The sequence below is a fragment of the Leptopilina boulardi genome, unplaced genomic scaffold (assembly GCF_019393585.1).
Source record: "Leptopilina boulardi isolate dan_hultmark-lab unplaced genomic scaffold, ZJU_Lbou_2.1 LbouV2_316, whole genome shotgun sequence".
NCBI classification, from domain to species: Eukaryota; Metazoa; Arthropoda; class Insecta; order Hymenoptera; family Figitidae; genus Leptopilina; species Leptopilina boulardi.
The window spans coordinates 1,699,662-1,725,602 of record NW_026137881.1 but is presented as its reverse complement, the minus strand read 5'-3'; the positions used below and the strand labels follow the sequence as shown (position 1 = coordinate 1,725,602).

At 23.9% G+C, this 25,941-nt stretch overlaps 1 protein-coding gene across 2 annotated transcripts in view; it reads right to left on the bottom strand.

Annotated features, from left to right (window-relative positions):
- Nucleotides 1-25,941, bottom strand: part of LOC127284015 (protein outspread) — a 336,175-nt gene that overhangs the window by 5,194 nt on the left and 305,040 nt on the right. For both annotated transcript variants that reach the window (XM_051309278.1, XM_051309279.1), the window contains exons 5-14: nucleotides 21,761-21,833; nucleotides 17,946-18,263; nucleotides 17,476-17,730; nucleotides 12,013-12,179; nucleotides 11,241-11,381; nucleotides 10,614-10,775; nucleotides 9,919-10,088; nucleotides 6,109-7,067; nucleotides 1,092-4,044; nucleotides 687-978 (exon numbers count right to left, since the gene is read on the bottom strand). In XM_051309278.1, coding sequence (XP_051165235.1) covers nucleotides 687-978; nucleotides 1,092-4,044; nucleotides 6,109-7,067; nucleotides 9,919-10,088; nucleotides 10,614-10,775; nucleotides 11,241-11,381; nucleotides 12,013-12,179; nucleotides 17,476-17,730; nucleotides 17,946-18,263; nucleotides 21,761-21,833 — 5,490 coding nt within the window. The remainder of the gene's footprint in view (nucleotides 1-686; nucleotides 979-1,091; nucleotides 4,045-6,108; nucleotides 7,068-9,918; nucleotides 10,089-10,613; nucleotides 10,776-11,240; nucleotides 11,382-12,012; nucleotides 12,180-17,475; nucleotides 17,731-17,945; nucleotides 18,264-21,760; nucleotides 21,834-25,941) is intronic.

Genomic DNA, 25,941 nt, shown 5'->3' with positions numbered 1-25,941 from the left:
ATACTATGGGAAATTATTTAATTATAAAAGTTGCAGTTGAAAAAAAAAAAAAATTGATATTTACAGTCGCATTTTATGGCATTTCAAAAGTCCACGATTAAAATTTGTTGGAAAAAATTGAAAACAAGTGCAAATAAAAGCAAGGTATACAGACACTGAAAATTGCTGTGTATAAAAAAATTACAATGTGCAAACTACAATTATTTCTAATTTTTTATAAATTCTGATAAACATTTTCGGTTTTTTTTTACAGCTAAAAAAAAATTATTTAATTATTATTTGACATTATCTACATTGAAAAAATTATTTTGATTCGAATAATCAATTACATGAGTGTTATCAAATAAATATTTATCTAAATCAAATAATTATTTGAATTTAATAAATTCTATTTGAATCAATAATAATTTCTGTATTTGATACAATTGACTCAAATAGTAATTTATTTGATAAAAAAAATTATTTATTTGTTAATAGTCAATTATTTGAATCAAATAAATTTTTTTTTGTATTAAATATTTTATGTTTATCAGAGTGCAATTCTATGAAAACTCAGTGGAAGCCCAAAAAAAAAACACCATAATATGCAATTGCAGCAGAGTTAAGAATTAATATGCATTTTGTTAACCACATCTACGGTGTAAAAATAATAAACTTAAAAAATAATAATAAATGCTTTTATTTACCTTTAGCTGTTGCTGCAATCGATGAATTTCCTCTCTTTGTTCAGTTATTTCCTTTTCTCTACCTCTCAATAGTTGTAATGTTTCATTGAAACTCGTGTCATTTGTTTCAAGTACCAAATGTGCTCGAAGTTGTTTATTCCGCGCGTCCAATTGTTTAATGTGTTGTTGCGCCTGATTCAATTGTTTCGTTAGTGTACCAACTTTTTCCTCAAGCGCTGCCGATTCGACACATTTTGACGAATATTTCGATGAGAGGGACAAAATTTCTTGTTTTATTTCTTCCATTTCAACCCTAAGAATTAAAAGTTAAATTTTATTTTATGCAAATTTCCATATTGAAATAAAATATATTTTATTATTTATTTAATTTTAATTTTTTAATTTTGAAAAAAAAGAAAAACTCACTCATGTTCCTTGTGAAGGATTCCAATATCTTCCCTTGCTTGCACCTGTTTTATAAATTCCTGTTTAAATTTGGCAATTTCTTTTTGCACCTCGTGTTCATGTGCTTTTCTCATAGCATCAAGAGCAGCCAAAGTCGCTTGCGTCTCTTCCGATAGAGCCTGTTCCTTTTCAATTCTTAAACTCTCCAATTCCTGTTTATGTTTCTCCTCCATTTCAGCCAATGTACGTCGATGTGAATTTTCCATAGCCAACAATCCCTTTTCACAAAGTGCTCTCAATTGTTTAATCTCCTCCTTATATCTCTTTCTTGTTTCAGCGTCAGCATCCAAATCCGTTGTCATTGAACGTTGATAAGCCGATCTCAATTCATTAACATGTGCCGAATGTTCTGAATCCATTTCATTGAGACGATTTTCCAATAATCTCGCTCTCTCCCTAAGACTCGCCGCTTCTAATTCATATTGCGATGTCATTGAATGTCTCTGATTATCCCATTCACCTTTAATATCCATTAAATCACGTTCCTGATTTTTTTGCAATTCCTCCAATTCATGTGTATGATCAGCATTTATTATCTGTATTCGATTTTGCAATAATTCACATTGTTTACATGTGACACTTTTAATATAATCACTTATACATTTTATTTGTTCTTTTAATTCTGTACATTTATGACAAATACTATTCCAATCAGTAATTGTTAAATTTGATTTTGGCCATTCAATTTCACTTAAACACATTTTTAAACCCATAATATCCTCCTCCATACAAATCAATGAATGTGTTACATTTTTCAATTGCTCCTTACTACGATGATTATTATTATTATTCATAGAAATTTTCTCCTCACATTCTTTTGTAAATTGTTGATATAAATAAATATATTCAGCATCGTGTAATGGATTATTTTCCATTTTATCAACATCAAAAATATTCATTAAAATATCCTCCTGTTGAATAAGACTAGAAACAAATGTTTTTCCTGTGAATGTAATTTTTTGTCGTTTATTTTCCTGTTGTAAAAATATTCTTGCATCAATTAACGCTTTTTGTGCCACAACATCAGCATAGTCTGTTAATAATTCTTTTGATTCATTTTTCATATTATATTTTGTTTTATTCATTTTCATTCGTCTCAAACAATCCTCATAAATTGCTGTTAATTCTTCAATTGAATATTCCATTTCTTCGCGTAATTTTGCTTGTGCTTTATCAGCCCACGTTTCAAGATTAATATTTGTATCGAAAATAAAACAAGTATCCGTGAAAGATGTTATATTTTGTTCATATAATTGTCCGCAACGCATTATAAAATGTGAAATTTCCGCTTGTACAAGTTCTTTACTCACTGTTTCCTGTGCCAATGCCCATGCCTCACGTATTCTTCGATCCTCAACTAATTTTTTCTCCCTTCTATCCTCTTGATTAATTTGACTATTATTCAATTCCTCCTGTTCCGATAAACTCAATGTCTCCGTTGCCAATGCCTCAGCAAGATTTTTTAATTTTGCATCCTTAAATCGTTGCATTATTTCATTAATTTCCTTTTGTTTTTGTAGTAAAAAATTTAAACTCTCAGCTTGTGCTGCCGTTACTTCATTACTAGTACAACTATCACTTTTTGTTCCATTAATTAGCAAAAATTTATTAGCTAATATTCTTGTGAGATAATCAATAAAACTTGTATTTTGGTAAGTTTTGGGCTTAGTTCCATAAATCTTTGATTTTAAATTTGAAATAAGCTGACTAGTTTCGACCAATTCACCTAAAACAATACTCTTATCGGTTGTTCGTGACATTGCACATTTTATTTGTCTCAATATTACACATTCAAATGCAATTCTCTCGGCAATTAATTTCATTTTCTCCTTATCGTTAAGCTGACCATTTTGTGCAAGTATTTGCCTTTTTTTCATTAATTCACACATTTTATCTCTAAGTATAATTTCTAATCTAGACACTATAACACCTACCGATTCAGTTATTTGTGAATTTACTTGATTTTTTTTACATTCAACGCATGAATCAAGAATATCATTAACAGCTCTTAAACATTTTTCTGCCTTCTCTTCGGCTTGCGTTGAACCAAGACATTTTTCAAGACGTCGTTTTGATTTTGCCACGGCACGTTCCAATTTTTTTAATCTCGATAACACCTCTAATGATACTTCACTTGTCGATGAGGCAACACTTATTTCACTGCATTCACTTGAATCTTTTTCAGCGTCACTTGCTAAATTTTCCGCAACTTTTGTCTCCAATGTACTTAGACGTATTAAAACTTTCATTGGTTCAGAATTTGTTGCACTATCCAATGATTTTCTACGTAATCTCGCACGATCTAAACTACGATGCTCGCGTCTTTTTTCTTTTTTTAAATTAATATTAGAATTTGTTTCCTTTTTACCACGTTCAATAGCATGAATTTTATTCTCCAAATCAACAAGTTTATCCTCAACTTCTTGTGATATTTGAAATGATTCACGTCCCTTTAATGAAAGTGATCGTCTCTTATCCCTTGTTTCAGCTTTGGTCATTTTTTGTTTTAATGTTCTTACTTGTTTATCACTGCCTGCGAGTTTATTTGTTAAATCTTGTATTCTTGCTGCCATTAATTGCATTTGAGCTTGATTTGTATCGTTGGCACGTCCTGATTCTTGTTTATAAGCGAAAACTTCAAGTTCAAGGGCATCTTGTGCGGCGTGAGCCTCACGTAATTCTTTACGCATTGCACGAATTTCTAATATTGCCTTTTCAAAACGTCCACGCAATTCATCGTATTCCTCCATTACACGTTCTTTGTCAAATGAATTTAAATCCAAATCAAGATCAATATTTGTTAAATCACTCAATGAATCGAAACTTTTACCACGTTCTCTTGTCACTGATGAGAGACTATTTTTTCCTTCTAGTTCACGTACTCTTGTGTATAGTCTTTCGTTTTCTTCAATTCCTGAAAATTACAATTCATATATTAATTAGGTAATAATTGAGGTTTGAAATAATTTAGAAAATAAATTAAATTTTTTTTTTCTATATTCATTCAATTTTATTTTTGAAAAAATCAATTTTACAATTGCTACTCTACCCCAAAAAAGGGTTCCATAATTTTTTCCAAAATTTTTTTATCCAACTGTTTAAAAAGATAGGAATTTTTTAAAATTTCAGAATTTTTTATTTTTGAATGTCATATTTTCCTAAAAAATTCATCAATTTTAAAATCACTACTTATTTTTGCAATTTAAACATTAAGATTTTTATTTTTAAAACTGTTCGTATCCTTCGATTTTTTTCAAAAAAAAAACTACCTATTTCCTTTTACAAAAATTTTTTAGCTTAGTCCAGTCGTGGAAAATAATTATTTCAATATTTTCGAAACTATTTAAAAATTTTTTCTAAAAATTAATTTTTTGTGTTTTTCTGGATAAAAAATATGTTAAATTTTTCAAAAAGTAAAAAGTAAAAATAAAAGTAAAAAAATGTATTTAAGTATTATATACAATTTTCGTTTTTTATTTTTTTGTTGAAAATTTTGCAGTTTTAAGAATAAAATTTTAATCCTATTTAAATTGTAAAAAAAAGTAGTAAATTATTTTTCTTAAATTTTTGCATCGAATTGTAAAAATACACAATTTTGAAGAAAAAAAAAACTTTTAAAATTTTGTTTCTTTTTAAGGAAGTTATAATAATTCAAAAATAAGAAAACATTAAAATTCTAAATTTTTCAAAAATTTACATATCGTAAACAGCTTGTTAGAAAAAAATTTTAAAAAATTTTGTAACCCTTCTTCGGGTTATTAATCAATAATTAATTTCTAATTAAAATTTAATTTAAAATATTTAATAAAAACTATTATTTACTATATTACTGTATAAACAAATAATACAAAATTTATTTTGAACATAAAATAAAGAATTTCATATTAAATATAATATAACCAAAAACAAAATAGGTTGAAATAAATTATAATTTTTTTCTAAATTCAGCAAATTTTTGAGACGTTTTAAAATTTAATTCACTTTATATTTACAATTCATTAACAATAAAATTCAATTATTTGACAATTTAATGTTTTTTTCAATTCAATTATTATTAAAATACAAAGTTTATATAAAATTATTTTATAAATTTAGTTATTTTCATTTATATTTATTTTGGAAATAATTATAATGTTAAAATAATAATTAAATTACCAAAGAATTGAACTTTTTACTCTATCGAATAGATAAAAAAAAACTCAATTTTTCAAACAATTAAAATTCTTGATACAAATAACATTTTTTTAATAATCATCGATTTTTATCGTTAATGAATTAATAGTGACGGTAAAATCGATTTCAATTTGATTTTTAATCGAGAAAGAATTCAAAAATTATTTTTCTTACAAAATTATTTACTTTTCTAAAGACAAAAATCTCAAGAATGTAAAGATTTATTTTATAAATTGAAAAAATAATTTAAATAAAAAATAGATAAACTAGAAAATAATCGAATTTTACGACTGAATTTTATTTTTAATGAATTAATAATGTAAAGTGTGTGAAAAAGGCCTTTTTTTTAATAAAATAATAAACATTAAACAATATTTAATGTGAATTATTAATATAAATCGTATTTTTTGTAATTCATTAATTTATGTTAAAAACCATTTTTTAAAAAATATTTGTTTAAAAAAAATTATATTGAATGCTCTATTTTTCTAAAAATTAATTTAAAAAAAAAAATAAATGAAAAAAGTAACAATTCTGAAATTTACAGCGTTTATGATTAACTATTAGAAAACAAATTAGTTTTTGAAACGGAAAATTATAAAAATTTGTATCTAAAAAAAGTGTTTCTTTAAAATAAAATTTTTGATTAATATAAACATTGGAAGAAATTTTGTTGAGATGAAAATTCATAGAATTTTTCATTCAAAAAAATATATATTTAAAAATTGTCGATTATAAACATTGTAAAGTTCATCATCGTAATTTTTTCTTTAAAAAAAAAAGTTAATAAAAAAAAAAATATTACCTTGCGATAATCTATCGCTTAAAGCCGTTATCTCCGTTTGTAGACGCTCAACAGTTCTATGACTCGATGAAAGTTCATTTGTAATCAATTCACATCTCTCTGTGGTTTCACGTAAAATAACTTCACTCTCCAATAATTTACATTCAAGCACCTCTTTATCGCGATTATATAATTTCTTCATTTTCTCCAAATCCTCCAAATCTTTATTTCTCATTTTTTCCATTCTTTGTATTTTATTTAATAATTCCTCAATTTCTTTCTCTCTAATATTAGCCTCAATTTTTTGCTGTCTCAATCTTGACAATTCCTTTTCAGTATTAACAATTTCCGTTCTTGCTTGATTTAATTGTGATTTTAAATCTTCAATTTCATTCTCCTGACGTTCAATAATGACTAGCAATGTATTTGGATGTGATTGATTTTTATCGAGCTGATCACGCAGCATTGTCACTTGATTCTCAAGAAGTTCAACAATCAATGGATTATTATCATTATTATTAGGTAGACAATTATTACTTTGAATTAAGCCATTTGTTTGTTCTTCATCTTCACCTAATTCACAGCAGGCCATCATTAAATCTTCCGAACGTACACTATCGAGTGTACTTCGTCGTGAACTTGGCGGTGAACTTCTACTTCGTTTATAGACTCTTGATCTTGAACTTGAACGTGATCTTGCTTTAACACGTGATAATGCAGTTCTCGTTAATGGTGGCGATGGTGGTAATTCAGACCATTCATGTTTCGTCGAATCAGACCAATTTGATCCTTTTAGTGCTAGTGACCATTCACCATTTCTCGTGAGTGGCGGTGACACTGGCATTTCTGACCAATCACCCGATTCTCGTCTTCCACCCTCGGATGCTGTTCGATATTCCTCGTCAGAGGAAAATAAAACAGAACGCGGTGTTAATGGTGTTGAGGGGACAATTGAATCTCTCTCTCGTTCAGTAATCGAGCTGCAAAAAGAAAAATAAAAATTAAAAAACATTGCCGAATTATTTTAAAAAAAAATTATAGGGTCAATCTATTATAATTCAACTAGTCTCTTTTTATAATAAACTACAATAAATTTAATTTTTGGCATTTTCAGACTTCGGATCAAATTTAGAGAAAGAAAAAAGTCGTTGTAGTTGATAAACATTACAAGAAAACTAAAAAAATTCCCTTCTTTTATTTTTAAACAAATACAATTAGTAAATATTTTATTATTATTATCAAACAATTGTTATTAGAAATTAATTAAGTTTCATTAATTCTTTAATAAAAATATTTCATACTGATATTTTTAAAAAATTGTATTTGTTAAATTTCAGAATTGAACTGAGACAAATTTTCAAGAATTCAATTCAGTATAGGACAAATTAAAAAAAAAATTTAATTACTTTTTTTAGAAAAAAAATGTTTAAATTATGATTTATGCAAATTATTCGCATTCAGAAGTTTAGAAAATGTAAATAAATAAATTTTCGAACTTCATTGAAATATTATTTTAAAAAAATGAATTTTAGTAAAAATTTTAAACATAATCAGGCCTTGGATCGAATTTAAGGCACAAAAAAAGTCATTTTAGTCGATTTATATTCCAAAAAAAAGTCGAAAAATTCGATTTTTTTTTTATTTTAGCAAAATTTAATTATGGTTAATAAATATTTTACTTTAAATAACTAATGTTATGAAATATTAAATTCATTTTATTAATTCTGTAATGAGAATAATTCTATGAAAATATTATCAAAAAAATTTATTTCGAATAATTCAGAATCGAACTAATTGTAAGACAAATTTTCAAAATTTTATTTAAGAAGGATAACTTTAAAAAAAAAATCTTGAAATTCCATTTTTATAATTTTTTCAAGTCTGATTTTACGCAAATTTATTCGAATTAAAAATTTTGTCATTGTTAGTTTTTGATGGTAAAAAAAATTTCAGGCAATACTTAATCAAGTTTTACTGACTTTTAAACAAACAATTTTTTAAATAATAATAATTTTGGAAGAGTTAAAGTTGAAATTTTTAGAAATAATTGAATTTCAAAAGATATTGTTAATTTTCAGACAATAATTAAATTTTAAAGAAATAAAAATAATATATCAAATAATTGTAGATAACATTTTTTAAAAATAATTGAATTTTCAAAGATTTACAATTTTGATTTTTGAAATTAATTGAACATCAAGTGATTTTTAATGTAAAATTTTTGATTTCACTAAAAAAATTATTAGAAATTGCAGACAAAAATAGAATTTTCAAATTTTTAATTGAAAAATGTTTTTAGATAATTGAATTTTCGAAGAATATTATAAAAAATTATTAAATTTCAAAAAATCTGTAGATGAAAAATTTTAGAAATAATTAAATTTTAGAATCTTTTAAATTGAAATTTTTGAAAATAATTGAATTTCAAAAGATTGGGTGAAATTTCAGACAATAATTATAATAAGATAAATTTTTAGTGATTTCTGTTTGAATTCCAAAAGTTTTTAATTTGAAAAATGCTTTCAGATAATAATTGAAATTTCGAAGATTATTTTAAAAATCATTGAAATTAATTGAATTTCTGGAGAGTTATAATTGAAATTATCTAATTTCAAAAAATCTTAGATGGAAAATTTTAGAAATAATTAAATTAGAAGAGTATTTTAGAAGTATTTTAGAGTATTTTAGAAGCTTTTAAATTAAAAATTTTGAAAATAATTGAATTTTAAAAAATTGTGTTAAATTTCAAACAACAATTATAATAAGAGAAATTTTTAGTGATTTTTGTTGATGAAGAATTTATTAGAAATCACATACAAAAATTGAATTCCAAAAGTTTTTAATTTTAAAAATGCTTTCAGATAATTGAATTATCGAAGAATATTATAAAATTCATTAAAAATAATTGAAATTTTTGGCAAATAATTAAATTTCAAGTGACTTTGAATTAAAAACTTTTGGTAACTTTATTTGCTAATTTTTTTTTAAATTATAAACAATTATTAAATTTCATAAAAATTTTAATTGAAAAACAGTTTAAGATAATTGAATTTGTGAAGAATTTCATTAAAATTGTTGCAAATAATTAATTTTGTACAGAATTTTAGTTAAAAACTTGTTAAATAATTGAAATAAAGAAAATCTGAAGAAGATCTGAATTGTAGGTACTAAAAAACATATTTTGTTAAAAAATTTTTTTAAAAATGTAAAAAAAAGTCGAATTTTATTAAAATAAGTCGAAAAAAATCATATTTTTGAAAAAAAAGTCTGAAAAAGTTCAAAAAAGTCGTAGAATCCGAGGCCTGTTTTTATTTTTAAATAAATAAAATTAGTTAATAAATATTTTATTATTATTATCAAAAAATTGTTATTATAAAATTAAATAAGTTATATTAATTCCTTAATAAAAATGTTTCATACTGATATTTTCAAGAACTTTAGAAAATGTTTTAAATAATTAAATTTTTTAAGAACTTCATTAAAATATTATTGAAAAAAATGAACATAGTAAAAATTTTTGACACAATTGAAATTTGAAAAAGTCGCATTTTAATTTTTTAGAAGTAAATTAATTTTTGGAGAGTTCAAGTTAATTAATTAAACTTCTCCATCTTTTTGTAACTTTTAACAGTAAGTTACCAAATTTTTAGTTTTTGGGAATAATTTTAATTTGTTTTACGAGTAATATACAACCAAACAATTTCAGCAACGTCTTTAGTCAAGATCTAACAAATTGACCCATTAATTTTCACCAAAAAAGAAATTAGTTTAGAATAAAATAAAAAACAAAAAAAAATTTGTTTTATTATCGATAAAATTCAAGAGACTCACGTAGTTGGCGATTGAGGATTAATGTCTTGTTGGTTGTCTTGACAGACGTGTGACTCGACATTGGATTCAGGATCTGGTAGATTAGCTGCACGTCTAATGGCTGACATCCAACTTGATCGGATACCTCCGGTTATTGCCGATAAAATAGTAGTGCCACGATCGTCCCACGTCTTTGAAAACAAAAAAAAACGAACAATAATAATAAATAATTGAAATAAATTGATTCGAAAAAGTGAAACTAAAATTTATTTAAAATGATAATAATAATAATAATAATAATAATGATTGTGAATACAAATCACCAGCGCGTTTAAACGACAAAGAGCAATATGAAGCGCCTCTGTGTATATATATATAATATAACACGCGTTCGATTTACTCTAGCGTGAAATTGACTTAAATTTTTTCAAGCCACTCCTCCTTTTCCTGAGTTAATCCGGTAAATTCAATTGAAGTGCAAAGCCCTCTCTTGCAGTTCCACTTCCGACTTTTAAGACAATACATATATTACAAATTTTCCTCTCTAGAATATTCTTATCAATATTGCATGAATTTCGAAATATGATTTTTTTATTTTCACTATTATATATATATAGAGTAATAAATTATTATTTTATCGAGTTAACGTTTTTTTTATGATATAAAATGGAAGTGATTTATGTGAGTATATTATATTTTGAAAAAAAGGAATTTACCACTGTTTGAAAGCCATAATTTCGAACTCCTTGTACCGAAGTGACGGCTGTTACAGTATTGAGATCGATGACACCGTCCATAATTCCCTTATCTTCCGCACTAGGATCTCGATAATACATCAATCCACAGCCTCTTAGAACGAACCAATGTTTATTCCATTCCTGAAATAAATTTATTATTTATTTATTTATTTATTTATAGTCGAAACAACATTTTTATTTGAATTATTTCACATATTATTTGTGAATATAATTATTTTTAAATTATAAATTATTTATTTATTTATTTATTATTATTTTTGTATTTATTTTTTTCTAAAATTTTAAATTACGTATTCATTTTTCTAAATTCTGATTCAATTAACAATTTGGAATTAGCAATCCAATAATTTGATAATTGTCTGAAAATATTAATAACTAAAAATAAAGAAATCTACTTTTTTTTCTAAATAAATCAATAATTAATTAATTCTGTTGTTAATTTTAACTTTTTTGTTAACATATTTTTATATAATTTTTCTCTTTTTTAATAACTCTTCGTTCAATTACAAATATTTTTTTCTCGAAAAAAATTAATTAATTTCGTAAAAGAAATGCAAAAAAATTAAATTTAAATAATAAATTTACCTTATTGAGCCCTTGTTTTAACAACCAGCCTTTCTTTATATTTAACAAATCTTCAGCTGGAAGATCAACTCTCAATTCAGATGTAGGCGAATATCGCGTACCAGAAATATCGAGACCACAACCATCAGGATCACCTCGAATCTAAAAAAAATTAATTATTTATTTTCCGTTTAAAATACTAATTAAAATAATATAAGAAGAAAATAAAAATATGAAATAAACCTAAAGAGTAAATACTTCAATAAATTTTCTCCTACTTTTTTTTCTTTTTAAATATTTTAATAAATAATAATTTTTTTTTAATATTTCCAAAAAAAAAGTTTAACTAAACAATTAAAAATTCTCATTGTCCATTTTTTTTCTTTAATTTTTACATATTTTTTTAAAAAAAGTTCATATCAAAAATTTAAATTATTACAATATTTATACGAAGTTGAAGTACGCAACGTTTTTGATAAACGATTTTTAAAGAAATAATTTTTTTGAAATGAAAAATTCTATAATTTTTCGCTTAAAAAGTATTTCTTGTAGTTTTTAATTAATCAAGCAAAAAAAATTTATTTTTTGGGCAAAAAATTATACAATTTTTCATTTCAAAAAATTATTTCTTAAAAAATCATTTATCATAAACGTATAGCGTACTTCAGCTTCGTATATTTATTTTTATACCTATTTATTTATTTATTTTTTTTGTTATTAAATTTAAGTATTATTTCCGAATTATATTAAAAATCGAAAATAAAAATATTTAACGAAAAAAAAATTTTTTTACTAATTTGTCTTGATTATTAACTGCATCCACAACATCTCTGGTTGGTTCAGAAGTTCTCTGTTTACTCCTTCTGACTCTCGGCTGTGTCAACGATGCAGCAATATCCCTCAATTTTCCCTCTCGTTCTCTTTCCTGCTCCAAAAGAATCCTTCGACAAGCGTCATCATCTGTAAAATTAAAAACAAATTTTTATTTACCAATTTATTTTTTAAAATTATAATTCAAGTCCCACATTAGAAAACAATTCTTCATTACCGCAAAACTTATTTCGCAAATTTGTTATTAAATATTCGAAATAATAATAATAATAACAATAATTAACTGTACTTATAAAATATTTAACGGAATTTCTCTTTTACAGGGAAAACATGCAAAGCTTGATCTAAATTTCCAATTCCCATGGCAGCTGCAACGTTTACAGCGCGCATGATATAAAATGCATCGAGGTTTTTCTATTTTTTTTTTTTTTTTGTTTGAAGGTTGACAACGATACTTCTTCTAGTTTATAATCGTTGGAAAGTAATCAAGAAACTTATTGGATCGTAGAGAATAAGTCACGAGTATTTCTATGAACATTTAACTACTACTAGTGCTGCTGATGCTGCTGCTGTTGAGAGGAGAGCATGGTTGTGTGTCGTTATCAAACATTTGCCGTTTCACGGCATCAACGTAACCAATTAACTTCTTTTCTCCTCTTTTACTGTCCTTAAAGGCTTTCAATGTGTGTAGGCATTTTACATGCCCACGCGTATATACATCAGACTTACAATCATTCAACGATTAAATAGAATTCGATTTATAAATATAAAACGACGTACCTGCATCTAACTTTCAAAAATTTAATTGTACGCGACAAGTGATTTTTCCTTTTTTTAATTGAAACTTTTTTTCAAATTCAAATGTGAAAAAAAATATATATATTTTAACCAAACTTTATTTTACTGAATATATCAATAGAATAAAATTTTTATTTAATATAATTATCATTTAATGAAATTTTATTTTATTTTACTTAATTTAATTTAATTTAATTTAATTTAATTTTAGTAACATTTTTTTCAATTAGCAAAATATTTGTTATACAGTGAAAAAAATTGACATTGATTCAAGAAAACCATTTAATCAACTAATTTTTTTAATTCAAGATTTATTTCAAACTAGTAAAATTTTCTGGGATCAAAAAAATGTTGAATTAAATACGGACTAGTATATAAATGGCTTTACTTGAATAAATAATATTTTTTTCCAGTATATGAATATTTTTTTGTTTATTGTTCTCCAATGTCTAATTGTCTACCTATATTCTTAATAAACATTTTTCCTACGATTTACTTTTTTCTCAAAATATTTTCCTAATTAATTTTTCCTAATTATTTTTGCCAAAAGTAAATTTTTCCCAATGCCGTGAATTTTTTTTTCTAAATTTAATTTGCAATTATTTGAAAATTAGAAAAAATTACCAATAGATTTAGAAACTTATTTTAAGGAAAATTGTATTGGAAATTTATATTTTTAAAAATATTTGTTTAGAAAATTCCAGGCTTCAAATTATACGACTTTTTCCAATTTTTTCTTAAAAATACGACATTTTTCGACTTAGGTATTTTCATAAAATTCGACTTTTTCGATTTAAAAAATTTTTTTTTTTTTGGAAACAAAATACGTCTTTTTTAGTAAATAATGCAGATCTCCTTTAGATCTTCTTTATTTCAATTATTCAACAAATTTTTAACTAAAATTCTTCACTAAATTAATCTTTTTTAATAATTTTAATGAAATTCTTCACAAATTCAATTATCTTAAACTATTTTTCAATTGAAATTTTTATGAAATTTAATAATTGTTTATAATTTAAAAAAAAAAAAAATAGCAAATAAAGTTACCAAAAATTTTTAATTCAAAATCACTTGAAATTTAATTACTTGCCAAAAATTTCAATTATTTTTAATGATTTTTATAATATTCTTCGATAATTCAATTATCTGAAAGTATTTTTCAATTAAAAACTTTTGGAATTCAATTTTTGTATGTGATTTCTAATAAATTCTTCATCAACAAAAATCACTAAAAATTTCTCTTAGTATAATTATTGTTTGAAATTTAACACAATTTTTTGAAATTCAATTATTTTCAAAATTTTCAATTTAAAAGCTTCTAAAATTTTCCATCTAAGATTTTTTGAAATTTGATAATTTCAATTATAACTCTCCTGAAATTCAATTATTTTCAATGATTTATATATATATATTTATATAATATTCAATTATCTAAAACCATTTTTTTCAATTAAAATTTTGAAAATTCTATTTTTGTCTGCAATTTCTCATAATTTTTGTAGTGAAATCAAAAATTTTAAATTAAAAATCACTTGATGTTCAATTAATTTCAAAAATCAAAATTGTAAATCTTTGAAAATTCAATTACTTTTAAAAAATATTATCTAAAATTATTTGATATATTATTTTTATTTCTTTAAAATTTAATTATTGTCTGAAAATTAACCAAATCTTTTGAAATTCAATTATTTCTAAAAATTTCAACTTTAACTCTTCCAAAATTATTATTATTTAAAAAAATTTTTGTTTAAAAATCAGTAAAACTTGATTAAGTATTGCAATTATTTTTTTTTTAAAAGTTGTCCTTCTTAAATAAAATTTTGAAAATTTGTCTTACAATTAGTTCGATTCTGAATTATTCGAAATAAATTTTTTTTATAATATTTTTATAGAATTATTCTCATTACAGAATTAATAAAATGAATTTAATATCTCATAACATTAGTTATTTAAAGTAAAATATTTATTAACCAATTAAATTTTGTTAAAAAAAATCGACTTTTTCGACTTCGAGGCCTGAAATTCTAAAATTAGGAAAATGAAATAGAAAATTACTGTTTATATATGAATTTAATTGTTAAAAAAAAAATTATGGAAAAAAATAATTCGATCACATAAATTCCATTTGATAGAATTGTCGAATAATTCTCAAATTTTTTTTTTTTTAAATCAAAAAAGTCATTTTGCCAAGTTTTTTTTTATTTTTAAATTATTGCATTTATAGAATAAAGAAGAAAATTATTTTTGAAAATTTACTTTTTAAAAAAATTTTATCTAAAATTATTTGATAAATTATTTATATTTATGTAAAATTATTTTATCTTCATTTAACAAATAAATATTTACTTGAACCAAATAATAATTATTTTATCCAGAAATTATTCTACACAAGTAAATATTTATTTGATAATTAATTAAACCGATTATTATTCGAATCAAATAATTTTTTTTTAGTTTAATAAATTTTTGATTAATAGAAAAATAATAATAAATAAATTCTAAAACAAAATTAAAGAATTTTCAAAATTACTGAATTGATAAAAGAATCTCTTTGTCTTTCTTTATGTACCGCTTTTGAAGTCGTTATTTATTTTTTTTATCTGAAATTTAATTAAATTCCATCATCATTTGCAGTGTTTATCGAAACAGGCAAAGCGTTTATTTTTGAAAAGAAATTAAAAGCCAAAGCACATATTTTCCTTTTGTCATTTAGACACAATAGCAAGAGAATCTTATCGGATTTTCTCATTAGATGTTCATTTTAAGTAGGATCGCAAGAAGCCAATCTAAATGAAATCTAAAGAACAGACAGAAAAGGGATTTCGTCGGTTTTCTTTTTTCTCTCATTTTTTTTTCTCTCTCTCTCTCTCTCTGTGACTTGACGTCGTCGTCGTCGCTATGTAAGTTTCGTAGATTTCCTCAGCGATTAGACGCACGCAATTACGCAACTTCACGTAGAAAGAAACACCCAAGAGAGAGAGAGAGAGAGAGAGAGAGAGAGAAAATGAGAGAAAGAGAGAGAATTGATACTACGAGTTCCCCAGAAAGTTCGTTCCTGTCTCTGTGGGAACGGAACTCCAGCGGATTCGTATTCGTGTAGCAAGCCTACGAAGGCATCATATCGCGATTAAGGAGTCATTTTTTTCAGCAAAAGCGACACGGTGACTTATCGGCAATTGGATATCCCACAACGTACATGCCAAAGCTTGGTGGGAGTCGAACCCTCAACGTTTAATTGGACTTCCCAACACGTTCCATACGAGCGGAACTTCGAATTAATCCTTATTCATTGAATGAAAGAACTTGGAAAACACCAAATGATAATACTACAACAACAAACGATTCTTTTCTTAGAATTCGTCGTCGTTGTTGTCGTCATTTAGTTTTCTTCCCTAAACTCTTTTTTTTATTATTTATTTATGAAGAAAAAATATAGAAAAAATTTTATTTTCTAATAATGTAATTTTTAATTTTAATAATTCTTTTTGAAAATTTCTTCTAAACAAAATTCTTTCTAATTCAAGAATTTGATCTAATTATACAAAAAAATTTTATTTAAACAAATTCATAACAGAATATTTTAATAACAAAAATTTTAATTCTCTCTCTTTCTCTCTTTTTTAAATGAAAATCCTTTTTCAATTTTTTTTACCAGTAAAACTCTAATTCAAATTTTATTTAACAAAATTTATATCTATGCACGATGCTAAAGTTCGCAACGTTTATTATAATAAAAAATTTTCAATGAAATAATTTTTTTGAATGAAAAATTCTATAATTTTTTACCTATAAATAGTTTTTATTAATCAATTAATAAGAAAAATATTTTTTTAGGTAAACAAGTTTTTAAATTTCCGTGTTAAATAAAAATTGATTTCTAATCGTTGTTCATAAACGTTGTGTACTATGCATTAAATGAAATTTTTATTTAATAGAATTTTTATACATTTATAAATAATCGAATTTTTATAAAACCAAAATTAAAACAGATAAAAAATTTCTTTAATACCTAATGTTATTAGATATATTAAATTTATTTTATTAATTTCATAATAAGAATAATTCTATACGAATATTATCAAGAAAATTTATTTTGAATATTTCAAAATCCAACTTACAATAAGGCAAATTTTCAAAATTTTTAATTAAGTAGGACAAATTTCTAAAAAAAATATTTTTAATGTTACATTTTTTAAAATTTTGAAGTTTGATTTTTAAAATTTTTTTGTTAAATTTCAGATAATAATATTAAATTTTATAAAATTAAAAATAATTCATTCAATAATTTTAGATAATATTTTTTGAAAATAATTGAATTTTCAAAAATGTACAATTCAAATTTTTGAAAATAATTGAACTTCAAGTGATTTTTAATTGAAATTTTTGATGATTTTTGTTAATGAAGAATTTTTTATATATTATAGAGACAAAAAATGAAGTTTAAAAGTTTTTAAATGAAAAATTTATAATAAAAAAAAAATAAAGCAATTCGATTAAGTAGTTAAAATAAAAATTCTGTTAAATAAAAATGTCTCAACCTAAATTAACTTTTAATTTAAAAAAAAAAAATTAATTCTCCGAAAATTTAATAAAATAAAATAAAATAGAATGAAAATAAAATACGAACCTAATTTTTCATTAAAATTGATTGAAGTAGAGGAGCAACGTTCGTTCTGTTGATGCATTCTGCGTCTTGCTTTATCCTCAGCACGAAGTTTATCTCGCGTTGGCGGTGAAGCACTGCTCGCTGGCTGGTCCTTATAATTTCTGCTCTCCGATGGACCAATTGGTGGCTTTTCGGGTCCAGTTATCAAAGGAGAAACATTCGTTGAAGTCGTGGAAGCAATCGTCGTCAATGTGTTCACAGAAACCGTTGTGTTCGCTGTAACCATTATTTTATATTCATTTATCACATAAATATTTACCTAATTGAACCAAATAATAATTATTTTATTCAGGAATATTTTACACAAATATTTATTTGATAATTAAGTAAAACGATTATTATTCGAATCAAATAATTTTTTTTTAGTTTAATAAATTTTTGATTAATAGAAAAATAATATAAATGTCTTAATTCATTAATTGCATACTGACCCATTACAGGAGAATTTCCATTTATTGAATTTGTTGATGATGATACGTAAGAATGAATATTGCCATTTTCCAAAGTTGAATTCCTCAATGGTGAGACGTTTGTTCTCAGAGAAGAACCATCACATGAAGAATCAGCACCACCATTTAGAGTATTTGATAGTAAAGAATTCGTGGAATTTTTAACCAAAGCCTGAGTGCTGTTAACTGAAATTGATCCAGGAATTGAAGAAAAACTGGAAGTAATCAAATCAGCGCCACTCGATTCCTGAATCCAAGAGGTGCTATTGAACCTCGGACGAGGTGGATTTGGTGTATTACCTGTTTGTTTAGAAGCAAAAAATAAAGAAACAGATTAATTTTCCAGCAATTGTAATTAAAAGAAGAATACAGTTAAACTTGGTTAAGTGAAAAAAAATTCGATATTAAAAAGGATAAAAAATATTTTAAAAAATAATAATAATAATAATTCAAAATTCTCGAAAGTTATAAAATAAACCGATTTAATGAAAAAAAAACTTTCTCCTATAAATTGAAAAAAAAATTAAATAATTTGTGAAAAAATGATAAAATTAAAAAAACTATACAATATTAAAACACATAAATTTAAAAATTTATAATATATAGTTATTTTCTCATTAAAATAATGTAATATTATATCTGAATGAAAATGAAAGTCTCCAGGTATTTGAGCATTCTAATTAATTTTCTAAAAGTCTAAAATATAATCAAATATGACATTAAGAAAAATTTACATTTTTTACAAATTAATAATTATTAAGGAATATTTAGTCTTTTTGAATGTAATGTAATTTAAAAAAAATTAACAAGTATGAAATGCCAAACATTTTTTTTTGTTTGAAAACCAATTTAATTATCCGTTTTTGGTTCAAGAAAATTTTACTTCTTTTTAAATAAATTTTTTTGAATTAAGAAAATTAGTGGATTAAATACGGACAAGTAAATAGTTTTCTTGAATCAATGCTACTTTTTCAGTGTATGAAATAATCCATTAATTTAAAAAATTAATAACAAGTATGAAATGCCAAGCAATTTTTTTTTTTTGTTTGGAAACCTATTTAATTATTGGTATTTGATTCTACTTCATTTAAAAAATTTGTGCTTGCAAACTAAAAGAAGAATCCAGTTAAACTTGGCTAAGTGAAAAAAATTTCGATATTAAAAAGGATAAAAAATATTTAAAAAAAAATAATAATAAATATTTATATAAACTTCTCCCAAAAAAAATAAGTTACAATTTATTTAAAAAATTATTTTAAAAAAGTATAATTAAAAATAATTTTAATAACTTTTGAAACACTTCGCTTGGGAAATATTCTTTTAATATCGAAACGCGTTTTTATATCAGTCACAACCAGTTTCAACTATATGTGTACTTTATTTCTTTTGTAATTTTCAATCACGTTTCATAAAAGGAGAGAAAAAAAGGGTCGGTATTAATTTTCTTGTTATAATTATTGGGAATTTTATATATATAGCTGATACTATCTGGAGTTTTGAAGAATCAAGATTAAGAAACAAAAAAAAAAAAAGAAAAAAACGAAAGGAATAAAAGAATACCTATATAGTATATATAATGAAAAAAAGGAACAGATGACAAGGTCTATGTAAGCAATATTCATTGCAGGTTTAGTAAAAAGAAAGCAGCTCAACGTAAGATCGCGTATATGCACTCTTGTAGTCATTTACATCGCAATTATAGGAAGAACGTAACTAACTGGTCCAGGTCGAGAGAGATAGAGGGAGAAGGCAAGAGTCTGGACCTTTGCAATTTAAAACCAATTATATTATATTAATATGGGCGCAACATCCTATTCGTGATCTTGTATTAATGACTCTTATTTAATAGTCCATGAGAGAAAAGATTAGATGATTGTAGGGTCCACTTCCCCTTGAGTATTAATCCTCATCGTTGATATTAAAAAAAAAAAATACTTCTGTGATTAGGAGTTGATTAAGTTGAACATTCCTGATCACTAAATATATATATATAAATGCTCTCTAGATATTTAATATATTATTTTTCAAATATTTCTTTCATAACCTTTTTCTTAATATTCTTCATCGATATAAATATCAGAATTGTTGTCGGATATAAAAAATATTCCAATATAAATAGCTTAAAATATATAAGTAATCAACTATTAACTGAGCTTTCATTTCATAGTTTGTAACGAAAATAATTTAAAATGTCATAAATAGGTTATGTTCGTAATGTACATATAACGAAAACTTATCGCATTTAAGAACTTAAAAATTTTATTACATTTGTTTTTTTGAGACTTTAAATTTATATAACCAGATAAATCCTTATTTTCTTATTTCAAGAAATTGAAACAAATGACTTTTCTCACATAACCACTTCAGTTACTTTTAAAGTAAAAAATTTATAATAGTCTATTTCTATATAAAAATGTTTTTATATTCAAGACGTTTTGTTTTTAATTAAACTTTATCATAATTTAGTGATTTACAGATTTTGGTAATTTTTTCTAATAAAAAACATAAAAATTATAAGGTTATGTCAAAAAGTTTTTAAATTGTAATTATTCGTTGTTAATAAATTTTTTTTTCTTAAATTTAACAGTGACAGGACAATTTGTGAGGTCATTGAAATATTAAATTTATTTCAATTTTTTTGAAAAATGGATTTATCAGCTTTTGAAAATTTGCTTCTCAATTATAAATAACAAATATAAAAAATCACGACATTGTGGACGACGGTAGGATTGACAAGGAGGAAGTATCGATTGACAAGAATCGATTCAAAACGTATCGATTTCTTTTATAGAATTGAATATTGTGGCGGGTAGAAACAACTTTTTAAAAATTTTATCAACTATAGAGAGAGATTAAAATTGTTAACTTGTAAAATAAATAAATATTATTTACAAAAAATTTCAAAAATGTAAAATTTTCAATAATGATTAACGATTGAGTCTAAAATCGATTCTAAAGTTATAAGTTTACCGCAACTGCAGAAATAAATGGAAATTATTTAAAAGGGGTTTTAACTTTTATTTATATCTGTTAATGGAAATTAAAACTAAAAGTACTACAAGCAAAAAGAGAGAAATTTACTCACATTGAAATGAAAATAAATCCAAATAATCAGATAAAATATTCTCGCATAGTTTTATAGGTGCGCGCATTTTAAAGAAATCACTGCGTAGAAATAAGTTATCAGGGAAAATATTAAATAATCAAGAATTTATTCAACAAATTTGATGTACTTTGATAAAAGGCGAAAGTTTTCACGCGAACTTCTCATGAATCGAGAAAAAGAAAGAGAGGGAGAATAAATGTCCAATTACAGAAATTTAATGACATTAGAATAGATTAGGAATAAAGCGATGATTATCTCTTTCACAAAGAGCGAGAGAAGTATTAAAGATTTGCTTGAAATAAAAAAATAATGTAAATACACATTTGTGTTTTCTTCACGCTTCCGTGAAAACAACCCACAGTCTCTATCTCTCTCTTATACTCTCAGTATATTATATGCGTACTTTGTATTATACTTTTACTTTCGTGCCAATTTCCCAGAATAAGAAACTTACTTTTTATATTCAATTTTTTTTGTATTTCCTGTATTTTTTTTCTATTTTATTTTTTTCCTAAAAATAATTTTTTTTTCTCTCCGGTATTTAAAGATATATTACTTAATTTCCTGCGTGCGTACTCATTGTCCATCTTTCGATTTCATGAAGCCTTAACTAAGTGCGTTTTCCGTTTTTTTTACTGCAGTTTGAGTTTCACAAATTCTATGAAGTTGTTGTGAAAGATTATTTACTTACTTCGAATGGTCGGCGTAACTTGAAGAATGGTACTTTGCCCACCAGGAAAGGTTGCATTCCTTTTATGACGACCCTGTAACAAACATATTTTATTGAGTTAGTAAATTTTTTTTAAAAAAAGATACTATAAAAATTCCTGCGTAAAAAAGATATCTAAAAATAGTTCAAGTTTCACTTTTTATATATTTAAAGAGAAATGTTAAAAATTTAAAGATTCTTTTTTTCAAGACATTTTAAATGTTTCTATTTATGAAATAATCAAATTTTTAAAAAAAAGTAATAAATTTTTATTTCCTCCGTTGTATAAAAAATTAATTTGTTTTTGTTTTGAAAAAAACTTTTCCCCACAGATTATTTTGTGAAAAAAAATCATATTTTAAATTCCAAAAATTTGTCAATTATTAAAAGAATTAAAAATTCTCGAAAGTTATAAAAAAAAACCGATTTTATGAAAAAAAAACTTTCTCCTATAAATTGAAAAAATGGTAAAATTAAAAAAAAGTATACAATATTAAAACACATAAATTTAAAAATTCCTAATACCTATATAGTTATTTTCCATATTAAAATAATGTAATATTATATCTGAATGAAAATGAAAGTCTCCAGGTATTTGAGCATTCTATAATTAATTCTCTAAAAGTCTAAATTATAATCGATATTATAATCAAATATGACATTAAGAAAAATTTACATTTTTTACAAATTAATAATTGTTAAAGACTATTTAGTCTTTTTTAATCTAATGTAATTTAAAAAAAATTAACAAGTATGAAATGCCAAACATTTTTTTTTGTTTGAAAACCAATTTAATTATCCGTTTTTGATTCAAGAAAATTTTACTTCTTTTTAAATAAATTTTTTTGAATTAAGAAAATTAGTGGATTAAATACGGACAAGTAAATAGTTTTCTTGAATCAATGCTACTTTTTCAGTGTATGAAATAGTCCATTAATTTAAAAAATTAATAACAAGTATGAAATGCCAAACAATTTTTTTTTTTTGTTTGGAAACCTATTTAATTATTGGTATTTGATTCTACTTCATTTAAAAAATTTGTGCTCGCAAAAATAATAAATTTAATAATAATAATTTAATATTAATTAATTTAATAAATACAAATCACTTAAGTTAGATTAAAGTGATTTATTCTGCAATTTAACGCAACAGTTCAATAAAACAGAATTTAATAATTAAAATGTTTTATTTTTATCATTTGCATTAAAAAGTATTTTAAATAATTAATTATTCAAATAAATATTTACATTTTTATAATATTAAATGAATTTTTGAGAAGTTTTAAGATAATTTTTCCAGGGTGGTTTACTTATGACTATAAAAAAAATAGTCGCAAAAAACACTTTCTAAAAAAGGTCGAAAAAAATTTTTTTTTATGACATTTGAGTCGTTAATTTTTTTTTTCTTTAAATAAATAAGAAGTGATCATTGATGGGGAACAAAAATCACTATAAATATTAATAATATTCACACAGTAAAATTTCTCGCTTCTTGTGCATAATTCATGGAATCATATATATATATCGATATAATATAATTCAGAAATAACAATAGCTCAAGCGTAATAAGGGTAGCTGGGGATTTATTGCATCGATCATTTATGCATACATTCCCGTCAACTTTGTTATACTATTATATGCATATTATTGGCAACAAGTTGCGATATTATTTCTTATTATAAACCAAGGGAAAAAAATTTTCTCAGATATTTATTTCAAGGCAACACTGCTCCATTTACAGAATAGTCAAATAAAAAATTAATCTATTTTTTTATTTTTAAATGAAAAAATAAGTTATAAATAAGAATTATATAAGTGAAAGTGTAAATAATTAAATTTTTTGTCCTTTTGAACCAAAATTTTTCATTGAAAATTTCTGTGATTAATAAACGATACAATTTTTAGGTTATGTTACTGGAAACGATTCCTAATATCAGTTAATTTTTGTTTATCTTCTAATACTGTAAAAGGAAACTGTATAAAAATAAAAAAATGTCAATTCCGATATTATATGTATTCAATAGATAATAAAACGTTTTATTATTGTATAAAAAGCGTCCTCGAATAGTATAAAGAAAGGTCGTCTTTGTTATTATTAAGATACAGTCAGTCACTTGTAAATAGTTAAAAGAAGAAAAATCATAAATGTTTCCTGCATCTTTTGCCTTGGCCTCTTAAGTTAATCGCATTTTTTTAATAAATGTTACCAGTGACAATAAAAAATATTTTTGTTGATCAATCAATCAATGGATTACGTAATTTTATTCTTTCCTTACAGCACAAAATAGTTATTCTTTTCTTTTCCAAACCTTTCACTTTAAATCTCTTCAATATTTATATTTATACTACTAACTTATTATTTAGTTTATAAAAAATATTTTTAATAAAAATTTAATTCTATTATTTAAAATTATTTCAACTAACTCTTCGATTTATTTAAGTATACAGAAAAAGAAATTGTAAAAACGGAGCCAAAAAAAATGTGACATTTTGATGTTTGTATATATATATATATAGTGGATAGAAATTCTCACGATTTTGAAAGTTATTTTTGATCGATTATACCAGAGAAGGAACGATATAATTATTGTTACGATAATTACGATGAGGGTAATTAATGTAATTGTTGGCATGACCATAAAAGAATTAATGTCTTCCAAGGGCTCGAGAAAATACGCTCCATAATAAAATATATATAAAAATATTTCAGTCTTAAGGTAAATAGGTTAGTTGAACGTCAAGTCCAACTTTGAAGAAAATGAACATCAGAGAGATCGTTTATACAATATATATGTGTATTATGCAAACATCTCGTCGTTATTTCACAATGCCATTGGCGAGTAACGGAAGCAAAAAAAAAAATAAATAAATAAAAAATAACAGAAGAATCGCGAGACTTATGAATGCCCTTCCAATATAGAAAAATCGAGGACATCGATGGAAATTTATTGATTCTTGAATTTAAATGTAACTGTCAGATAAAGTCGAGCAAATGTTATATTATCTCTATTTTATCTCTTATTCTATATAAATTATATCACTTTTTTCCTTATATTATATTGCAAAATTATCACATTGAAAAGATACTTTTTTTCTAGTGACGTAATCTAAATTTCGAAAGATATTTAAATAGAAATTCTTCTCATTCAACGACAATTTACGAAATTAAATAACAGAATTTTTAGGTTAGGAATCGATTGACACGTACACTCTTGGCCGTATATGCCTATATACACTTTTTTGTCCTTTTCTAACTCACATGTTGTTATGGCAACACTTGCGTTAGAAAAAGACAAACATGTGTAGGTATATATCTCGCCACAAGTGTACCAACCATGTAAAACAAAACAAATTGATAATGGCGCTAAATTTAAAAATTGTTGAAATAAATTGATTTTATTGCAAAAAAAATTTTTAAACACTGATGACCTACTTATAAATATACGCGAATTGCATAAAACATAACTTAATCCGGAACATAAATATTGTTTAACTATAAAAAAAAAATTTACAAAATATCCAATATCCGTTTTAGGTCCTAATATATAGAGTAACGTAAATATAAATATGAGGTTAAGAGATTGAAAAACAATAATAAGCGAAAGGAATGAGGCAAATTAAAAATAAAATGTGTATATGAAATCATTTGAAACACGCAAACGTGAATTACAGGAAGAAGTCAATCAGTTGATGACTCCAATGCGAGTCAGGATTATTGTCAACATAACAAGTTTAAACCTATAGCAGGATTAGCTAATGATTCTGCGAGATACACTTTGAAATTTTTTTATTTGATTCAAATAATCGGTTACTTGACTATTATCAAATAAATATTTACTTGAACTAAATAATTTTTTTTTAGTTAAATAAATTTTATTTGAACCAATAAGTTCTGTATTTGAAACAAATACCATTTAATTAACTCAAATAATAATAATAATAAAAATAAAATAATAATTTATTTAATACAAATAAATATTTATTTGATAATAGTCAAGTAACCGATTATTTAAATGAAATAAATTTTTTTTTCAGTGTAACGTAGTTATTTTGTCATCACAAATAGAATGTATTATGAATCGTAATAGTTAAGAAGAAGTGTAACGTAGCCGCGTGGTAAGAGTACAAGGCTCGCGTCCCAAGGGTCCTGGGTTCGATTTCCCA